This window comes from Cebidichthys violaceus, unplaced genomic scaffold, assembly GCF_023349555.1.
Source record: "Cebidichthys violaceus isolate CVI_PGR_0920_01 unplaced genomic scaffold, fCebVio1.0.p SCAF_2, whole genome shotgun sequence".
NCBI lineage: Eukaryota > Metazoa > Chordata > Actinopteri > Perciformes > Stichaeidae > Cebidichthys > Cebidichthys violaceus.
The window spans coordinates 12,333,919-12,351,738 of NW_027176372.1; the positions used below are offsets into that span (position 1 = coordinate 12,333,919).

The 17,820-nt window shown below is 40.1% G+C and overlaps 2 protein-coding genes across 2 annotated transcripts; one reads left to right on the forward strand and one right to left on the reverse strand.

The window, feature by feature from the left end:
• The first annotated feature begins 757 nt into the window (after positions 1-757).
• Positions 758-5,269, forward strand: LOC137875318 (G protein-regulated inducer of neurite outgrowth 1). Its single transcript, XM_068714446.1, has 2 exons — positions 758-1,037; positions 1,459-5,269. Exon 2 carries the CDS (start codon positions 1,489-1,491, stop codon positions 3,652-3,654), a length of 2,166 nt encoding a protein of 721 aa, XP_068570547.1. The 5' UTR covers positions 758-1,037; positions 1,459-1,488; the 3' UTR covers positions 3,655-5,269.
• Positions 4,549-17,627, reverse strand: cdhr2 (cadherin related family member 2). The gene is made up of 31 exons (XM_068714445.1): positions 17,578-17,627; positions 16,253-16,309; positions 16,109-16,168; positions 15,853-15,992; positions 15,697-15,747; positions 15,521-15,610; positions 15,233-15,322; positions 15,017-15,139; positions 14,363-14,509; positions 13,947-14,022; positions 13,749-13,858; positions 13,117-13,329; positions 12,865-13,014; positions 12,573-12,734; positions 12,411-12,472; positions 12,061-12,304; positions 10,777-11,016; positions 10,600-10,669; positions 9,934-10,518; positions 9,744-9,815; positions 9,423-9,472; positions 9,170-9,321; positions 8,477-8,573; positions 8,290-8,378; positions 8,066-8,137; positions 7,646-7,781; positions 6,701-6,822; positions 6,426-6,539; positions 6,244-6,327; positions 5,845-5,905; positions 4,549-5,759 (listed from the first exon to the last, which is right to left on the reverse strand). Exons 1-31 carry the CDS (start codon positions 17,585-17,587, stop codon positions 5,604-5,606), a joined length of 3,885 nt encoding a protein of 1,294 aa, XP_068570546.1. The 5' UTR covers positions 17,588-17,627; the 3' UTR covers positions 4,549-5,603.
• Positions 17,628-17,820: the final 193 nt, after the last annotated feature.

Here is a 17,820-nt window from a genome sequence, read left to right on the forward strand (position 1 = left end):
TGCAGCCTACCATTACAGTAAAATAATAAAAAAGGGAAGATTCCTAAAATGAGACAAATGTAAACATCCTTAGCACCACACAGTTACTTCAGGGAAAGAAAATGATTGAGGCTCGAGAGAAATACGTCGCAAAGTGGAGAGGTTGGAGGGAGGAATGAGAAGGAAAGACATGGTGGTTTACAAGTGTGTGTTTGTGTGGGAGGCGCAGCTCTTCTTCCCCCAAGCTCCTTCAGCTGATATCCCCCGCTGTCTTTCATGTGCTTTCACTGTTGCAGCAAAAAACTCACATTTACAGAAATTGCCTGCACAAAGACCAGAGTTTGCAATGCTTTTCTGGTCCTCTAATAAGCCTGTGATGATCTGCCTCCGCAAATGTCAATTGGTTGTGGTTTACAGGAAGTGCCTTTTTGATCTTTCAGCCTTCTTTTTATTACAATTGTGCCCTCTTAACACTGAGAGTGGTCAAACAAATGTGCCTTTCAGTCACATAGTTGCTGTCTTACCTAAAGTAACAATCCACAATTAAGAAAAGCAATCCCTTCTCCTCTCTGTTGCATACCCCACCCTCCCTCTAGAAGCCCTCACACCGATCATCTGTAGTAACATGAAAGCTTTTATCTCCAATTGTTGCCTTCCCCAAAGCCAGTTGACTAATTCACAGGTTTATCTCTCTGCACAAAGTTTGCCATTGTGGTGCTATGAAAATCTGTGCTTAATTACTATGATTTACTGATGATTAGAGAGCTGAAGAGAGATTTTGTCGTTACATTACCACTCACTGCCAGAACCCGACCGTGGTTTCCAGGGAAACTGGAAAATGTGAAGCTTTTCAATAGACACAGCCACAGCTTAAAGAGAGAGGATTGCCTAAGATAGATTCTTCTAGAGACAAACCTGTAGCCACTGCTATCACCATATATCATCAGGGGAGATATACAGACAGATGTGGCTCTCGATCAACGGAGAGACTTTGCAATGTTTGACCCAAATGCGAGTGAGAGTTATGGAGAGACTTCAGTCTGACTTGGACTGCTGAGGTATGTCTGTTACTCGTGATTTCCTGCAGTTTGTGTTATCCTGTTTATTTTCATAGCTAAAATTTGACAAGTGCTTTGGGTTTCTGTGCATGTATTTGCTGTGTGGATAAATCTTTAGGGTAGAAAGGTGCAATCTAACAGTAAAATGCTAAAGAATCTGTAATTTAATATGCAGTCTAATCATGTATTTGATAATAGGAAATATCCCAGATATTACAGTATCCTATAATACAAAATAAGCATGTGAATAATGTCCATCAAATAGTAGCAATGCTGTAATTTGGTTACATGTCAGTGTTTGCATTCCTGACATCGATATCGTATGACAGAATATTTTTAGCACATTCTATGCTTCGATCTTGTTGTTATAGTTACTGATAGCGATTTGCACAGTGTGTCAGTGCTGTGTTGTGCCCTGCAGGTACTTCAACAACTTTAATGCAGAGGAAAAATGGGAAGTCTGAAGGACGAGATGAGAGGTCTCAGAGAGGACAGCAAGCCGTGTGAGAAGACAGATGATGGAGAGCGTCCAGGCGGCTCATATGGCAGCGCTGAGCCTGACGGACCTCAGATAAACACGAATCAAGAGTCAACAGCTCCTCAGCCAAAACTTCACATGAATGCCAGCTACGTTCAAGAGCGAGACCAGAATGAAAAATCCAAAAATCAAGCGCTTTCAGGAGGGGGTTGTGGTAAAGACTGTACGCAGACCGAAGCCATCCTTCTGACACGACAGCCTGAAGATGACAAAACAACAGCAGCACATAACAACACGACAGTCTCTAATAAGTTCCCGAGTGATGGAGATGGAGAAACTCAGGGGGAAACAACTAAGGATAAAAGCGTAGGTCATGGCAGAGAAAAAGGGGAAGACATTGAAAATATATTGGTGCCTGTGTCAGCAACCCCAGGTCCCTCAGACCCACGTTCCCCAGCTCCATCCGGCCAGCACCACATGCGCACACAGGTCAGCCTGGAGGTGGTCCAGTGTCGCTCTGCAGCCACCAGCCCCATGACGCCTCCTGAGGGTGGCCATTCTTTCTTCTTCCCAAGCTCTTTCGGGAAGTCCGGAGCTGTGGGTGCTGACACTAAAGACGCAGAGCTACAGGTGGGTCAGCAGGTGGAGTTCTGCTCTGTGGCCACGTCTCCCATGACCCCAAAGACGCCCTCGACCACGGCTTTCCCAGAGCTTATCGGGAGAGAGACGGTGCAGAAGCAGGATGAAGTGAAAAAGAGTGAGGTGCAGAGCGAGCGTGGCCAACAAGTGAAGACAAAAAGTCAAGAAGAAACTAAGTCAGAAATAACTGGAACTTTAAAATGTGCCACATCAAAGGAGCAAAGCGAGTGCTTCAGGTCAAATGCATCTCCAGAGAGCTCATGCAATGCTGCCGGGTTAACAGTTTCACAAGTAACTCTGGAGGATAGTAATCAGCAGTGTAAGCAACAGAGGATGGGAAGTATGGATCAAGACATTACAATCCTGGTCACCCACTATGGCAACAATGAAGAGGAAGGGGAAGAGAAAGCTGAGTCATCCTTTTATACCCTTGAGACAGAGATGGTCAAAATAGATGAATATGACGAACTAAGAGAGAACAACGGTGATGCAAAGAGGGCGGATGGAAAGGAGAATGTCTCCACAGGAACTGTTGCCCCTGACGTACAGGAGCTCTCAATCACAAACCCTCAACAAAGCAAAACAGAGGAATCTTCTGTTTCTGCTTGTGACAAAGCAAAAACAGACGTGAATTCAGAAGTGAAAGAAAACAAAGGTGCAGGTGGTGAGTTGAGAGAAGTGACAAAGCATCCTGTCCCTGAATCTCCAGCTCCCTTCGGCTGCCACAACATCCGCACGCAGGTGAGCCTGGAAGTGGTGCAGTGTCAGTCTGCAGCTACCAGCCCCATGACCCCTCCTGAGGGCGACCAAGCCTTCTACTTCCCCAGCTCTTTGGGGAGATGTGGAGGTGTAGGCACAGAGACTAAAGATGCTGAGCTGCAGATGGGTCAGCAGGTGGAGTTTCGGTCTGTCGCTACAGCGCCTATGACCCCGAGAACACCCACCATCACAGATTTTCCTGAGATCAGGAAGGATGCACGCACAGAGGAGAAGATAGTGGAGGAGGAAGAAGTGAGAAAGGAGCAGGTGGTGGAGGACAAAAAGGAGGAGAAAGTAACTGAAGAGAAAAAGGTGGAAGCAGCTGAAGACGACACAAAGGAGGCAATAAATTGTCAGGAGAAAGGGGAGGAGCCGGTGCAGGAGGTGAGCTGGGATGAAAAGGGGATGACGTGGGAGGTGTACGGGGCGGTGGTGGAAGTGGCTGTGCTGGGCTCCGCCATCCAGAAACACCTGGAGAAACAGGTGAAGAAGCAGAAGCCCTCAATGCCTCCCCCTCCTCCGCTCAACCCCTCAGCCGTGCCCCTCTCTCCAGAGTCCATCCAGGGGGGTTCTGGTTCTGGTTCTGGTTCTGGTTCTGGTTCTGGTTCAGGTAAGGGCCGTTCAGGGAAAAGGGGAGATCGGGATGGAGAGGTGAGCCGACGCAGAAGAAACCCTTTCCGTCAGCTAATGGAGAACATGCAGCAGCCACATTGTTGCTCCAGAGCTCACAGTGCTGAGTGACACAAGAATCCTGTGGAGAAAACAACAGCTGTTTAGAAGGAAATAAGAAAACCTGTGCGATAACAATTTTAGAAAAAATCACATGAAAAATGTGTCAGTTATACGCTGATTTACTTCAAGACATGACATTGTGTTGAATGTGTGAGAAGCAGATCGCCTCCTCACACGAGACACAAGAGCACAAAAGCATTTAACATAACACTTCAATCATGGAGCATTGAGAATCAGCCAAAAAAGATGGGATTTTCTTTTTTTTCTTGGAGTTCCATGTTTTCATGTTTTGAAAAAGGAGAGAAATATCAATGCCTTTGATAGCTCTTCTCCTTTAATATTTTTTAATCAGACCACTCAACTGTCATTTTAGCTGTTGCTGCTTTTTTAAATGCACCTCGGACTATATGAAGCAATGGCAATCCTTCCCCTGGTTGCTCACAAGCTTAACACAGCTACGACTGAGAGAGATGACAGGACAGTTTTTGATTGTAATTTATGTACTTGTGGTAAGTCATTCCAACCTGGGGGTAATTTTGTTGCAAGTGTATAGAAGTTAAAATGGATCTAAATGTTGCTTTGATGTGCCTGTGTGAGGAGTCCCTACCATTAGTGCAGGCTTTTGTATGTCTTATATTATGCTTTTAGATTTGGCACAATTTTGATTTAATTGTATTGTGAAGAGTATAAAAATGTACAAATGACGAGCACAATCGACAGCTGATATGAGGGTATTTTTAGTCATTACTTACTGACTTGACTTACTGTATTATAATGCCATGGTTAGTGATTCAGTTGTAAATTATGTGATGAATTATTTTTAATGTGCTTTAATTCAGAGGTTGTGACAGTGTCAGTGACGTTGGTGTTCATACGTTAAATTCATAAAAGTGGGATCAAATCCACATTTGGCGAAATTGATTTTATTCAGATTGCACTTACATTACATTCATTTAGATGTCAGGAAACGGTGAAACAATCTTTTATATCCACTGCTTGTACGAAGTCTCAAAGTCACATTGCATGAGGTTTTATTTCAGCATGAGAATCTCAAGCAAAAGCTGACAAATTAAACAGGCATACGGTTAAGCCTTTTGGCTGACGTGCAGTCATGAAAAAGGAATTCATTTATGCATTGACATTGAGCAATATTTTACTCTTTTTGGAATGTCTTTCTGGTAGCATCAGCTGCTAAAAAAATAGCATTGTGTGTTGACATAACGTATATTACAGTTTATTTCAAAGCAAACCATCATTTTTAATGCCGCTTAATATATTAACAAAAAATAAAGTGATTCACATGTGCAACAAACAATTCTTTTGTTTGCTTTCCCTTTGCTTCTGTCCAATCTTTCATTGTCTAGCTACAATTATGTGAGGAATTTTTTTAAAGAAGAGTTTGACATTTGGGGGAAATATGCTTATTTACGAGAGACAGATTTTGTGTCGTTGTGCTAAATGTGAAGCCACAGCCAGCAGGCAATTAGCCAACTTTAGCCTAAAGACTGGAAACAGAGGGAAACAGCCAGCTGAGCTTCTGAGGTGCTGTAAGGCTGTTTTTCAAACAGAGTCAGGCTAGCTGGAAAATTAGCATATTTCCCAAAATCTCAAACTATTCCTTTAACTGTTTGACAAACAAAACACTCTATTAAATAACCAAACCAGATTTCACAATATCAATACACTATGTGGTATCATTATATTGTTTTCACAGAGTAACATCTTAAATTTTGGTTTTCCTTATTGTTATTCCTTGAATTAAATATTTTGACACAGCAAATTCATCACATGGTGCCATGAGCGTGTGCATTATATCAATAACTCATTACAATTGGTCACAACAGAAAGCTACTTGGTGACACAAAGACTTCATCCAACACCATCAATGTGTTTGATTGATTACAGAGAAGCAAAATGATGTCCATCTGAGGCCGAGGGTCTCTCCCTTCATTATATCATCACAGGTCTGTAGTGCTGAATGCGGGGTTACTAAAACCAATGTGAGGATTGTCGGAGCCTTTCTTTTGGCCCCGCTGGGCCAGGGCTGCACCCAGAGGCTCAATGTACTCTGGTGGCCCGCTGTCATCCTCCTCCTCCTCCTCCTGGATCCTCGTCTAATGAGGAGCAGACACGTATTGAAATAAGGCCGTATTCAAATGAATACAAATGAACTGAATGGACTTTAAAATGCTAACTCACCATGTTAGGTTTATCTTTTTCAGGATCGGTCATATAACTGCTGGAGTCCAGGGAGTTGAGGCTGTTGTGGGAAAAAGAAAAACAAAGTGATCAAAGTTATCTCCATATGCATAACTCACAATTTCATAAAGGTTTTTTTTTTTTTTTTCTGAAATCCGTGTTAAGGTTTTTGATGTAAATAAAGGTCACATGCCAACGTTGGAGAGCCAGTCCTCCATCATAACACGCTGTCATGAGCACGCTGTGACAAAATGTTCAGCTGGAAACATTCCCAGCTTATCAACCAGCACGGCTGCAGAGTGGAGCGTGAGGTCGTGTGTCACTGTGAGCTACTGTGTGATGGAGCAAATAACTGCTATCAACAGATGGTACAGACAGTAACAGAGAGGTTTTCTTTACCTGACTTTGTCCACATCTGAGCTCTCCTCGTCCATGTCCAGGATCATGGTTGTGTCAATGTTGAGGTTGAGAACCGGGTTCGCCCTGTTCATTAATAATGACATACATAGGAAGACAAACACGTGTCATATTTCAAGTCACTTATTCATTCATTTATCTCGTTGACGCCGTTGTCTCCTCACCCCTCCATGGTGTACTTGTTGGTTCCAGGCACCACAGGACCACTTTTCTGGTTGTCAGAAGTCACCATGGCAGCAGAGTTCATGGCTTTAGCGGCCTTCAGCTTCCTCTTGTAGCTGTAGTGTGAAGTGAGTTGATTTGTGAACAGACATAGTACCTCTCAAAGATGTTTTTAGATAAATGCTACTTAGGAAACTTCACTGGGATAAACTTTGGTTAATAGGTAATTGTCCCGTTCAATCCTGTCCTTAACTTTATTCCAAATCCCTCTTCTTACTTTCTGCGAGTGCACATCAGTGAAGTGGTGAGCACAGCCAGCACGATGACGAGGCCGGCCACCATCCCAAGCAGGACGTACTTCAAAGGGTCAGTCTCTGGTTCGATCACAGGAGTCTTACCCTGGAACACAAGTAAGAAATCTCTTTAATATATTCTTGGCTGTGGACCTATGAGGTTTCGTTTGATACTTGTCGTTGTCAGATCTAATTCTGACACATTCATTTATATATTAAATGTAAGTAAAACAAAAAACGCATACTGTAATGAAACAAACATGAAAACCGTCAGTTCACTGACAATTCTTCTGCAATAAACTCCTCAAAAAATTCTGATAATTATTATTTGTACATTATAGTAAAATATAGTTAATTATGGCAATGATTAATACAATTGTAGTGATTATATCGGTATTCAAACCAGAAATCCGTCACCCTGGCTTGGTTAGGTTAAACAAATCTCAGACATGAATTAACAACGATAATACTGTATTGTGATAAGAAAACTAATCTAATGTGTTCTCAGACACTTAATGTATGACTATATCATACTTCAAACAAATTACCATTCATGTTAGCTTCCAATGAGGCTCAATATGTTGTAGTTTTGATTAATATTGTAGATTTACAACAATCTTTTTTTTATTAGCTTGATATATGGAAGTGTGTGCCCTCTGCATTGTAAATCAGATACAACAAGGCAATACAACTTTTGCAGTTAACAGTAGTGGTACTGATTTATTTTTCAGGGACTCTCTGTGCTGTATAAGAGGAAATCTCTTCCAGTACAGTGGAACATTATGCATCAACAACGGGAAAGGAAGTTATAGAAATCTACTCCAGCAATTAACAAGAGGAAAGTAAGGCTGCTTTAATTAAGTTGAAGAAAGTATAACATGCCAGAAAAGTGACTGTTTCAGAAAAACTCTAAAACTGCTCATACTCACAATGTCCGCAAGGCCAAGCTCTATAAGTACAAGAGAGTGTTGAGGATCAGAGATCATCTTTTCCACTTCATTAAAGGTGAGAGCAGTCCCGTTGGAGTAGACAAAATATGCCACTATGATAGTGTTACCTGAAACCCTGAAAGAAAAACACAACTCACTTATACACTTAAAACAGTGACCCCAAATGAACAATTCCAATTATCAGCAAATAATCTGTCCTCAACAATATGGTTGTTTACAGGGACACTGGCACCACCTAGTGGACAACAGTTGATGCATTAAAGTAAAGCGTTGAAGATTATCTGAGTTCCTGTTGGCGCCAGCCAATAATTGGTTATCTTTATCTGTATTCACAGACTGCATCATTTAATTTTATGTATGGTGATTCAAGTTTAGAGGTGATAAGAAAAGAGAGCTTGCCTGAATGCTTCAGCAGTGTCAGACCTGATGGAAACGATTTCTACAGCAGCCTTGGTTGCAGCAGTAAGCGCTCTGGAAATTCAGAGATCAGAGAAAATACCAAGTCCCCGATGTAAAACATGACAAATGTAAGTGTCAAATAAATAAAATAATGAGAAAATCTTCAATTCAGTGTCATCAGATTCAAATTGTACTAAAACACAGCATAGCATGGAGAAATGTACCTGGTGATTTGATTGATGCTTTCTTCAATGACGGTTTGGGGTTTTGTAAATGCAAGTTCCACTTTATATGATTCATCAATTGCGAAAATCTGCAAAATAATAAGAAGTAGGAACTCAGGCTGAAGTCATACTCTGCGTCAGGTGTTTTCATGAATGAAAATCCAGCTGCATGATTTGAGTCACTCACCTCCAGTACAGTGCTGGTGGAGAGGTCACCGGTGTCAGTTGCACTTACTGTTACCAAATACTTCCCTTTCAGTGATGTATCAAGTGTCTCGCTAGTTCTGTGGAATGTGGAGGAAGTCAGTCCAGCCATGGGGAGATTATGAGACAATGGCCCCCTTGGCACAGACATGTATAAGGCCAGCCCACCCCTCATACACAGGGCCAAGACACCCAGAGATACAGATACACATTGTCGTAATATTGTCTCTTTTTGTCATTATCAGTCTCTTTATAGTCATCTATCTAGTCCTTTTGTGTCTCTTTGTCGTCCATCTAGACACTCTGTGACTCTTTGTAGTTGCCTTTGTGGTTGTCTTGTCTGTATTGATGGCAACTTTGTGTCTCTTTCTAGTCATTTTGTGTGTCTTTGTAGTCAGCCATCTAGTTATTTTGTGTCTCTTTATAGTTGTCCTTCTGCCAACTTTGTAGTTGCCGTTGTGGCTGTCTTGTGTCTCTTTGTGGCAGTTTTTTGTCTCTTTGTAGTCATTGTGTGTCTTTGTGTTTTTTGTAGTTGTTTGCATCTCTGTTGTCGCAATATGTCTTTTTATAGTTCTTAAAAATGAGTGCAGCGGTAAACACAAAAGCTTGTGAGAAAAGCACAAGAGAGCAGAATGAGATATGGCACTATGATGCTGATGAATGACTTTGTACTCACTGAATAATTCCAACATATATGTCCTTTTGCTGTGTGGTGACGGCCTCGAACAGCATCCTCATGTTACTTGTTTGATCGTTGGTGTCTTTAAATTGGACTGCGGTTACTTTAAAGTCAATCTGCCTATTTATTCCAGAGTCACGGTCTGTAGCCTGAGAGCAGCAAGAGACACAAGTGAGAATGTCAAGACTTCATGTCACATATCTCATTAACAAGCTGAAATCATGTCAGTTATTTGTTTTTCATTACTCACAGTGACTCCTGCTACCGATGTCCCCTTGCTTGCAGTTTCTGACACCACAACTAAAATCCAAAGAAAGAAAATATGTATTGAATTTTATAATGTTGATAAAATACACAAAATGATCCACAAGTTGTATATTTGCAAATTTTGCTTTGTTCAAAATAAAATTAAAATAAAGCTTATTTGTTTAAATGACTTTGTCCATTGACTATGACTAATGCTTTTTGTTGAGCAGAACAGCTTGAAGTTTAGTTTAAAGGGTCACAAGACAAACAAAGGCTGCTAAAATAAAATGAAATTACAGCCATAGAATCTCAAATATACACTCACCAAATACAGAATCTGAGAAAATGAATTCGGGAGCATTGTCGTTGATGTCTTCAATGTTGATCACCATTTGTCCTGAAATATTACAAAAGAAAAATTAAATAAAATGACGTGAGATGTGTGTGCAGGTCTATATGATTTCTTTTTTTATGCTTTTACTGCTTTTGTTATCTGACAACAACCCAGTACTAACCTGCTGTGACGCTGTTGTTCTCTCCTTTCTCTGTGTACTCGTCCACCACCTGAGCCTCCATCAGCACCTGGTCACATTGTTCATAATCCACTGTGTGCTCCGGGTTGACTCTGACTTCCCCCGTTGGATCCAGGATAAACCAGCTGCAGGGTGTCAGAGAACCGTTGCATCTGCATTTGATGGATTCCAGCTCGTAGACCAGTGAGTGGTTTCCATCTTTGTCTTGCGCTGTAAAGCTCCCAACAGCCCCGCTAATGTTGATGTTCTCCTTCACTGTCACTGGCTCTGATGGCTTGAACTCGGGCCTTTCATCATTCACATCCAACACGTCCACTTCTACCGTCACTACGGCTTTCTTCTGTTCCAGATCTGTTGCCTCTACCTGCAGTTGGAATTGCTTGCGAGCACTCTCGTAGTCCAGCTCAATGTCGGGGTCCACAGTGATGTTTCCCCTGTAACCCCCCTCGTCTGCGAAGGTGCGAATGATGAAGCTGCCAAAGCTTCCTTCAATAATGCTGAAAGAAATGCGGTTAAACTCTGTTGTTTGGTCCAAATCTTCAGCCAGAACAGAACCCACAAAGGCACCTGATTGGATAGAAAATATAATTAAAATCCAGCCACACAATTATGAACACTTGAAAGTGCTTTGCAAAGTTAAATACTGACCTTTTTCTCCTTCTTTGACAGAGAATTTGTAAGAGGAGGCTTTAAATTGTGGTGTGTTGTCATTGACATCCTGGGATGCATCAAAAGAAAAGACAGAAGGTTATCATCTTTGCCAGAAGTGGAAGCTTCAGTAGCAACACAGCACCAATACTTTGCTAAAATCTGTCGAAGATTTACCTCTACATTGATAATAACGGTGACCATGGTGGATAATGATGGTGTACCCTTGTCAGTAGCAGTTACATTGAGCTCAATCATCCCGTTCAGCTTCGGGTCCAGGGCCTCACGATCAAGCTCACCCGTATTTCTTAACACACCGGTGTCAGGGTTGATGGTGAAGTTATCACTGTACTTGCTTGGTACGATTCCAAACACTATTTGACTGTTTTCGGTATCAGAGTCATCTGCATCAGTTGCCTGTCCAAGTGAGAAACATTAGAAGAAATGGTTAAGAAACTACATTTGTTACTTAATATTGCAATTACACTACATTGCCAAAAGACATGTGGACACCCATATGTGACTGTTGGACATCTCAGTCCAAAGCTTCTCCTCTTCTGGGAAGGCTTTCGACAAAATTGTGTAACCTGGCAGCAGGGATTTGCTCCCATTCAGCCACAGAAGCATTAGTGAGGTCGAGCCCTGATTTTGGGTGAGATAGCCGGGCTCTCTGTTCTAGTTTATCCCAAAGCTGGTAAACAGGGTTGATGCTCTGTGTTCTTCTCCACCAAACTGGGAAAAACCCTTCTTATTGGACGGCTGTGTGCATTGTCATGTTGAAGCAGGAGAGGTGCCTCCCTAAACTGTTGCCACTATATTGGAAGAATGCTTTTGTCGAAGATATCATTTTATGCTGTAGCATAAAAGGGATCTCCATTATTTTACACATCTACAGTGAGTCTGTTTACAGGTGTTTTAGAGTAAAGGTTGTATTTAGCTTTTTGTGTCCCCAGAGGGAGCGGCGCGAAATCTGGTAAATTGCCTCAAATGATGTCACGTGATTCAGCATCAGTTGGGGCTGAAGACTACAAGTCTGAAAATAAAAAGATCTTGGTTCTGCTGCATGGATTTTGATTTTCGATTTCCTTTTTTGTGAACTGTCCAACATGAGTTTGACAAAGTTATAGTGTGAAGTGTAAAGTGCTACATTGGTGGAGTGCTTTCTTAAGACGTCTCTTAAATGGAAATAGGGGGCTGTAGCCCAAACTGTGAAAATCACCCTCAGACTATGAGAAAACAAAAATGTGTCAACATCCTAAAGTGCTGAAAAATAGTACACAGTTTATAGCTTTCTCTTAAAGTAAAGACAGTAAAGTCATTTTCATTTTACAATCTCTGGGATTGAGGTTTAGAACTATTTACTGACACGGAGAATTACAATATATCATTAATCCTGTGAAATATAGCACCAACACCTAAGAGTTAGACATATTAACTGTTCTCTTATTGTCTCACAGTTACCTCTATCTGAAGTTCAAGCGCTTCACCCTCTTTAACAAACTCCCGGTAAGTGTCTCTGTTGATGATCGGGGCGTGGTCGTTGATGTCAGTCACAGTGATCTCCAGTACTGTGCTGCCAGGCTTGCCGTCTGTGTCTCTGGCCTGCAGAGTGGCTGAATACAGAGATCTGACCTCACGGTCCAGCAGAGTTGCGTTTTTCACGTAAACTGCGCCTGTACGTGGCTCCACATCAAAATACAGTAGTCTGAAACACAGATACAGACTTTTCAGTGGTGTTGTCTCAGTTAACATGACAGCAACAGCTGCACGGTGGCTGCATTCAAATTATCAGACTAACTGGTTTGCCATACATGCTGTCTGGAAGGAGACTGTAGGTTATTTTGCCTTGATCCATCGTATCAGGATCTTCTGCCTGGGGGGAAAAAAAACATTGTGTGCTCCTCAAGTGCTACGTGTTTCTTGCATGCAAGCTAAGACTGTCTGAGTAAGAATCCAGATAGTAAAGGACTTACAGTTAAGGTGGCCAATATTGTCCCAACAGGAGAATGCTCAATAACGTTCAACTTATACGTGTCCTGCGGGAACGTAGGGCTGTTGTCATTGGCATCCTTGATGTTAATAGTAACTGTTGCAGTGGAGTGGAAGGCAGGTTCCTTTTTATCTATGGCAATGACCTGCACCATAACACAAGCATGGGAAGCAGCTCAGACTGGTAACGTGCTTTGAAAATCACAAATATGATAACCAAACGATAAAAAATCTCACTATTGTTATGATCATAGACTCAATTTGAATTGTTCTCACTTGCAGAACCATTTGCTGTTTTTCTTCAAAATCCAGTTTTTGGGGCTCCTTGACCTGAAGCTGAACGATGCTGTCTGTCGTTGTAAATTGTGGTTGCACAGAAAACACGTCTTTGTCATCTCCCTCCAGGGTTAGATCAGTTTGGGCAGTCTGTGAAAAGCCATGAAAGAATATTTCTTAATTCACTCATTATGCAGAGAACTGCATTTTTTAGTTGAAGAATGTCCCTTTTTGGGTGTTTTTTTCTCTCACCTTATCCAGATCTTTGACAGTCATGTTGATAAAAACAGAGCCCAACCAGTGCTCGACAACTTCTCCTGTGAAGTGACTCTCCACCACACAGTGGAGCTCATCTGCACATTTGTAAAACTCCGGCCTGTTGTCATTGACGTCGATGATGTTGATCTGTACTTCTGCTGTGGTGTTGGCTTGGAACCCGTGGATGTTTGCTTTAGACTCAGTAGCCTAAAATAGAAAAAAACGAAAAATGTCACAGTCTCAACATTTGCAGAAATAAATGTTCTCAATTAAATAAGGTTCTCAAGAATAATTTTCTGTTATGTTTCACAGACTGCAGCAGGCATCTTTCTTTGATTACGCCTACTTCTCACAATCCTCCCTCACAAACCCCTTGTATTTGTTCTGGCCTCCTTGTCTCTCATTACAGGAGCCACAGGAGGGAGGATGAAGCTATGAAGTGTTATTAAGATGCTGAATGTAAGTAATTCAAACATTCATGGTATTAAGTGTTATAGCTGAAACAACAGGGATGACATTTTTTTATTTTTTTTAAGCGTTGCAATGGAAATATATGCAAGACAGATACAAAGTAAATTTACATACAGCGGAAGGAATTGGTGTATTACTCAAAAAAACAACTGTACCTTTACAATCAGGGTAACAGTGTCACCAACATCTTCTCTGTCAATATGCGACAGTACAGATATGATGCCATCAGTTGTTGAGATTGCAAACAGGCCCTCTGCTGTGGACTCTGTCAAACAATGTGGAAGAAACAAAAACATTTCTTACTCACTCGGTATAAAGAAGAAATTGTTCTAGCAGAGCTTGATCAAGCTTACCTTGAATGCTGTAAATGATATCATCATTGACTCCTGTGTCCTGGTCTAGGGCAGTCACTTTAAACACAGACTGGCCCTGGCAAAGAAACAAAAAAGATTGTAACATCTACACACAACTCAAAGCAGGCTTACTGCCTGTAGATTTGTATGAATCACAACACGATATGCACCAGCTTTATCACACAACATGGCTAAAGATATACATCAATCCTGGGCTTACACAAGAACATGCAGCTTTATCAGAATGAAAAGCTGATATAACACAAAGGAAAGTGAAAATGTGCAACAACTAAATGGAATGCACTGGACGACATATTGGTTGTAATTCATCTCCTTTACTCTTTGAAAATTAACATCAGTCCAGTTAAATCACATTTTCCAATGCAGCACTCAGAATAAAATGCATCAGCACTTACCAAAGGAGCATTCTCTTCAACTCTCCCTACGTAGGGAATACTAATGAACTGTGGGTTAAGGTCTGGGACATCCTTAACCGTAATGAAGGAAAAGGCGATGCTTGAGAAGTAATTGGTTGTATTATAAAAACAACTGCCTCCGCCATCCTGTTGCGGGACAAACAAGGTTGTCAAAATTCTAAAATGTTATGCCACTTCTTTTACCACAATAATAATTATAGATTAGTAAAGTGACATATAAAAAATCAGGCAACATTTAATTATCAGAATTACTTGTCTTGTTCAAATATTTTTTTTTTATAACATTTTTTTATATGAATGTATATTTTTATAGCATTCATGAAATAATGAATCACTTCAGAGATCAGTTTTGCCTTACATTCACAAAAGAACAGAACCCCTTTTTACTCCTTAAACTTTTCATGTCATGGTTAAGGTAAATGTACAAATGTAGTGGGGACAAAAACAACTGAATCCAATTACGTCATTTAGGAAAATATGCTTCTTCAGTATCTTGCCCACAGTTAAATGAGAGGATTGACACCACTCCCTGACATGAGAGCATCAATATTCTCACTTAACTCTCAGCAAGAATGCAAACAAGCACATTTCCCAAAATGTCTAACTATTGTTTTACTATTGCATGGTACTTACAGTTGCGTTAATCTTCAGCCGATAGAACGTGCTCAATGCAGTATAATTCAGACGTCCACTTAATCTGACTTCCCCAGTTACGGGTACAATGCTAAAAAGACTGACTCCATCATTTGGAGTAACCTAGAAAATACCATATAAATTACACTTCAATAAAGTTTATGGAACAGCAGAATATGATATGAATCAATTACATGATTTACAAAAGAAGCTTACTTCATCAATGCTGTATTGAATAACAGCACCGTTTGAAGTGTCTCCATCAGTGGCATGTGCCCTAAAAAGAGACGCACCTACAGGGGTGTTCTGATTAATTGGAAGGGGATAAAAACAAAGACAGAAAAACAAACAAAAAAAAGACAATTCAACACACAAATATCTCTTAGCATTATCAACTGTGTAAGCTAATTTTGACATCATGATGGATTGACAGTTTGATGGTAGAAAAGACAAACTGATGAACAAATAGGTTCAGAGAATCAATAACTGATATGTTTAACTTACTTCTGGGATCTCAATGTCATATGGAGAGTTCTGGAATATGGGTCGGTTGTCATTGGCCTCTAACAATATTATAGTTAATTTTCCTCGTGTCTGAAAGATATTGCACGGTGTACTCTGAATATAAATATAATGAACAAACTGATATAAATGGATGATTAACATTAACTGAAACTTACTGTATATGAACCATCTTCGACAACAACTCCAAGTTCCATTACAGCAATCAACTAGAATAAAGAAAATAAGAAAGAATTGATAAATCGATAAAACACATACAGAATCCAAATGAAACCATTGAAGAATTGAAGGATCTCTAAATCCACCACGCATACTTCTCTATCCAGTGTATTCTTGACTGATACACTCCCGGTGTTCTTGTCAACTGTGAAGTATTCGGCATTGGGCGCAACGAGTGAATACGTCAATATGTCATTTTCTGCGTCTGTTGCGTTTATAGTAAACACGTAGGCATCTATGAAAACAACATTGGTGGAAAATAAATAAATGTGTGCAGTATTTGTTGAGGTATAGTGCAAAAGTGAAACTTTTTTTTTTTTAATTCACACAGACATACTGTATATACTGTACCTATGGGGGCATCTTCACACACCTCATAAACAACACCGTTGATTGTAGGACTGGTATTTGCTGTAGAAAATATACAGTATGAGTAAAATGTCACATAGTAAAGACATATTGACAAAATTGCAATAAAATTAACTAAATACTCACCATTGCTTAAGCCGATAAGGCACAACACTATCATAATTCCTGTGATCCCCTCCATGTCTGCAAATAAAAAGAATGAGCAATCTAGTAGAGCTGATACAATTAAAACAACTGAACAAACAAATTAGATATAATGTGTTAACACTTAATACTATTGAATAGTATTAACAATTAATCAACATTATTTCAGTCTGGCCCAAAGATTTGGACCAGCCTTCTTACCGTCAGACCTACATTGCCATCCATAGAGCCATGCTGCTAAAAATAGTGATCAACTCAGCTTCCAACTTGTCAAATGAGGCTTCTTTTACTTTTTTTCTGATTTATATCTTTGTAAATGAAATATTTTTAGTTGTTTGACTTCTGGTTAGGCTATACAAGCAATCTAAAGACTTCACATTGTGATGGGCATTTTTCACAATTGTCTGGCTAAATTATTCATCGATTAATTGAAACAATAATCAGCAGATTAATCAATTATTTTTATTCTGATGTAACCTTCAAAATTCAGACATTTAAGTCATATATGTGCCTCAATCATGGGTTGAAATTTAACAGCATATTGCATATGGTCACACCCACATTAGCAATATCATAGCAGGTGTTTTTACCACCTGTTGTGATATCACTGAGCAGTGTCTCATAACATGTTGTACGGTTTCATTACAGAGAGAGCAGAGCAGCGTCAGCTTACTGCCCTGTGTAATTTCCTCTTTAATACTGATACAGTTGGATGTAATTAGACAAGACCTGCTTTGCGTAAAATTATGTTAAATTGGAGAATTTAATTACATAATGTTTTCCAACGTAAACAAGAAGTTCTACATAAGAAACATTTGAATATAACATGAGCAACACAAGGCAACAAAACCCCTTAATCTCATCGAGATGAAGTTAATCTTCAAGAGACAACAACAACAACAACAAGTAGATAATTTTACAGTACCCCTAGGTTACCTTAAGTTCTTCTTCTATTTCGTTAAAGACAGAAACAAAATGGAATCTGCATTTCCGGTAAGGTTTTGTATGTTTTAAGCAATGATCAATTAATAATATGAGAATAAACTGATTGTTAATACTAGGACTTCAGTGGATGAATCAATTTGATACTTCCATGTTTGTTAGAATTGTTTAATTTAAATATGTATCTATGAAAAGACAAGTATAGGCTATAAATGTAAGCTAAAGTTATACAATACAGTACAACATAGTTTACTATGTCAGATTGACGAGAGCAGCACCATTAACCATGCTATATGGTAACTAAAAACATCACACTAACACTTAAAAAGGTAAACCTAATTATGAAACGTAGCAATCAGACTTACCAGCCGACATTCACAGAGGAGGTTCTCCTTTATGTCTAGATGAGACCTTTGGCTCTTGTTCCTCCTTGTGAATATTGCCTTGCAGTTGTAAATATAAATGATTAACATGAGCACGAAATGCACCAGCCAATAACAGCAGTAAACCTTCGTGCGTATGTTTCTTGAAAAAAAGCACCCAAAAGCATTGCACTGAAGTGAAATGGATGTTTTAAACAGACATATCCACCTGTTCTTTGCTCTGAC

What these genes read in the sequence shown, in the direction of transcription:
- cdhr2 (XM_068714445.1), bottom strand. An exon ending in AGAATACACTGGATAGAGAA is followed by an intron (nt 15,748 to 15,852) that starts GTATGCGTGGTG and finishes TCTTTATTCTAG; the next exon opens with TTGATTGCTGTAATGGAACT. An exon ending in AGTCTCCTTCCAGACAGCAT is followed by an intron (nt 12,305 to 12,410) that starts GTATGGCAAACC and finishes TCTGTGTTTCAG; the next exon opens with ACTACTGTATTTTGATGTGG.
- LOC137875318 (XM_068714446.1), top strand. Translation starts at nt 1,489, where the DNA reads ATGGGAAGTCTGAAGGACGAGATGAGAGGTCTCAGAGAGGACAGCAAG.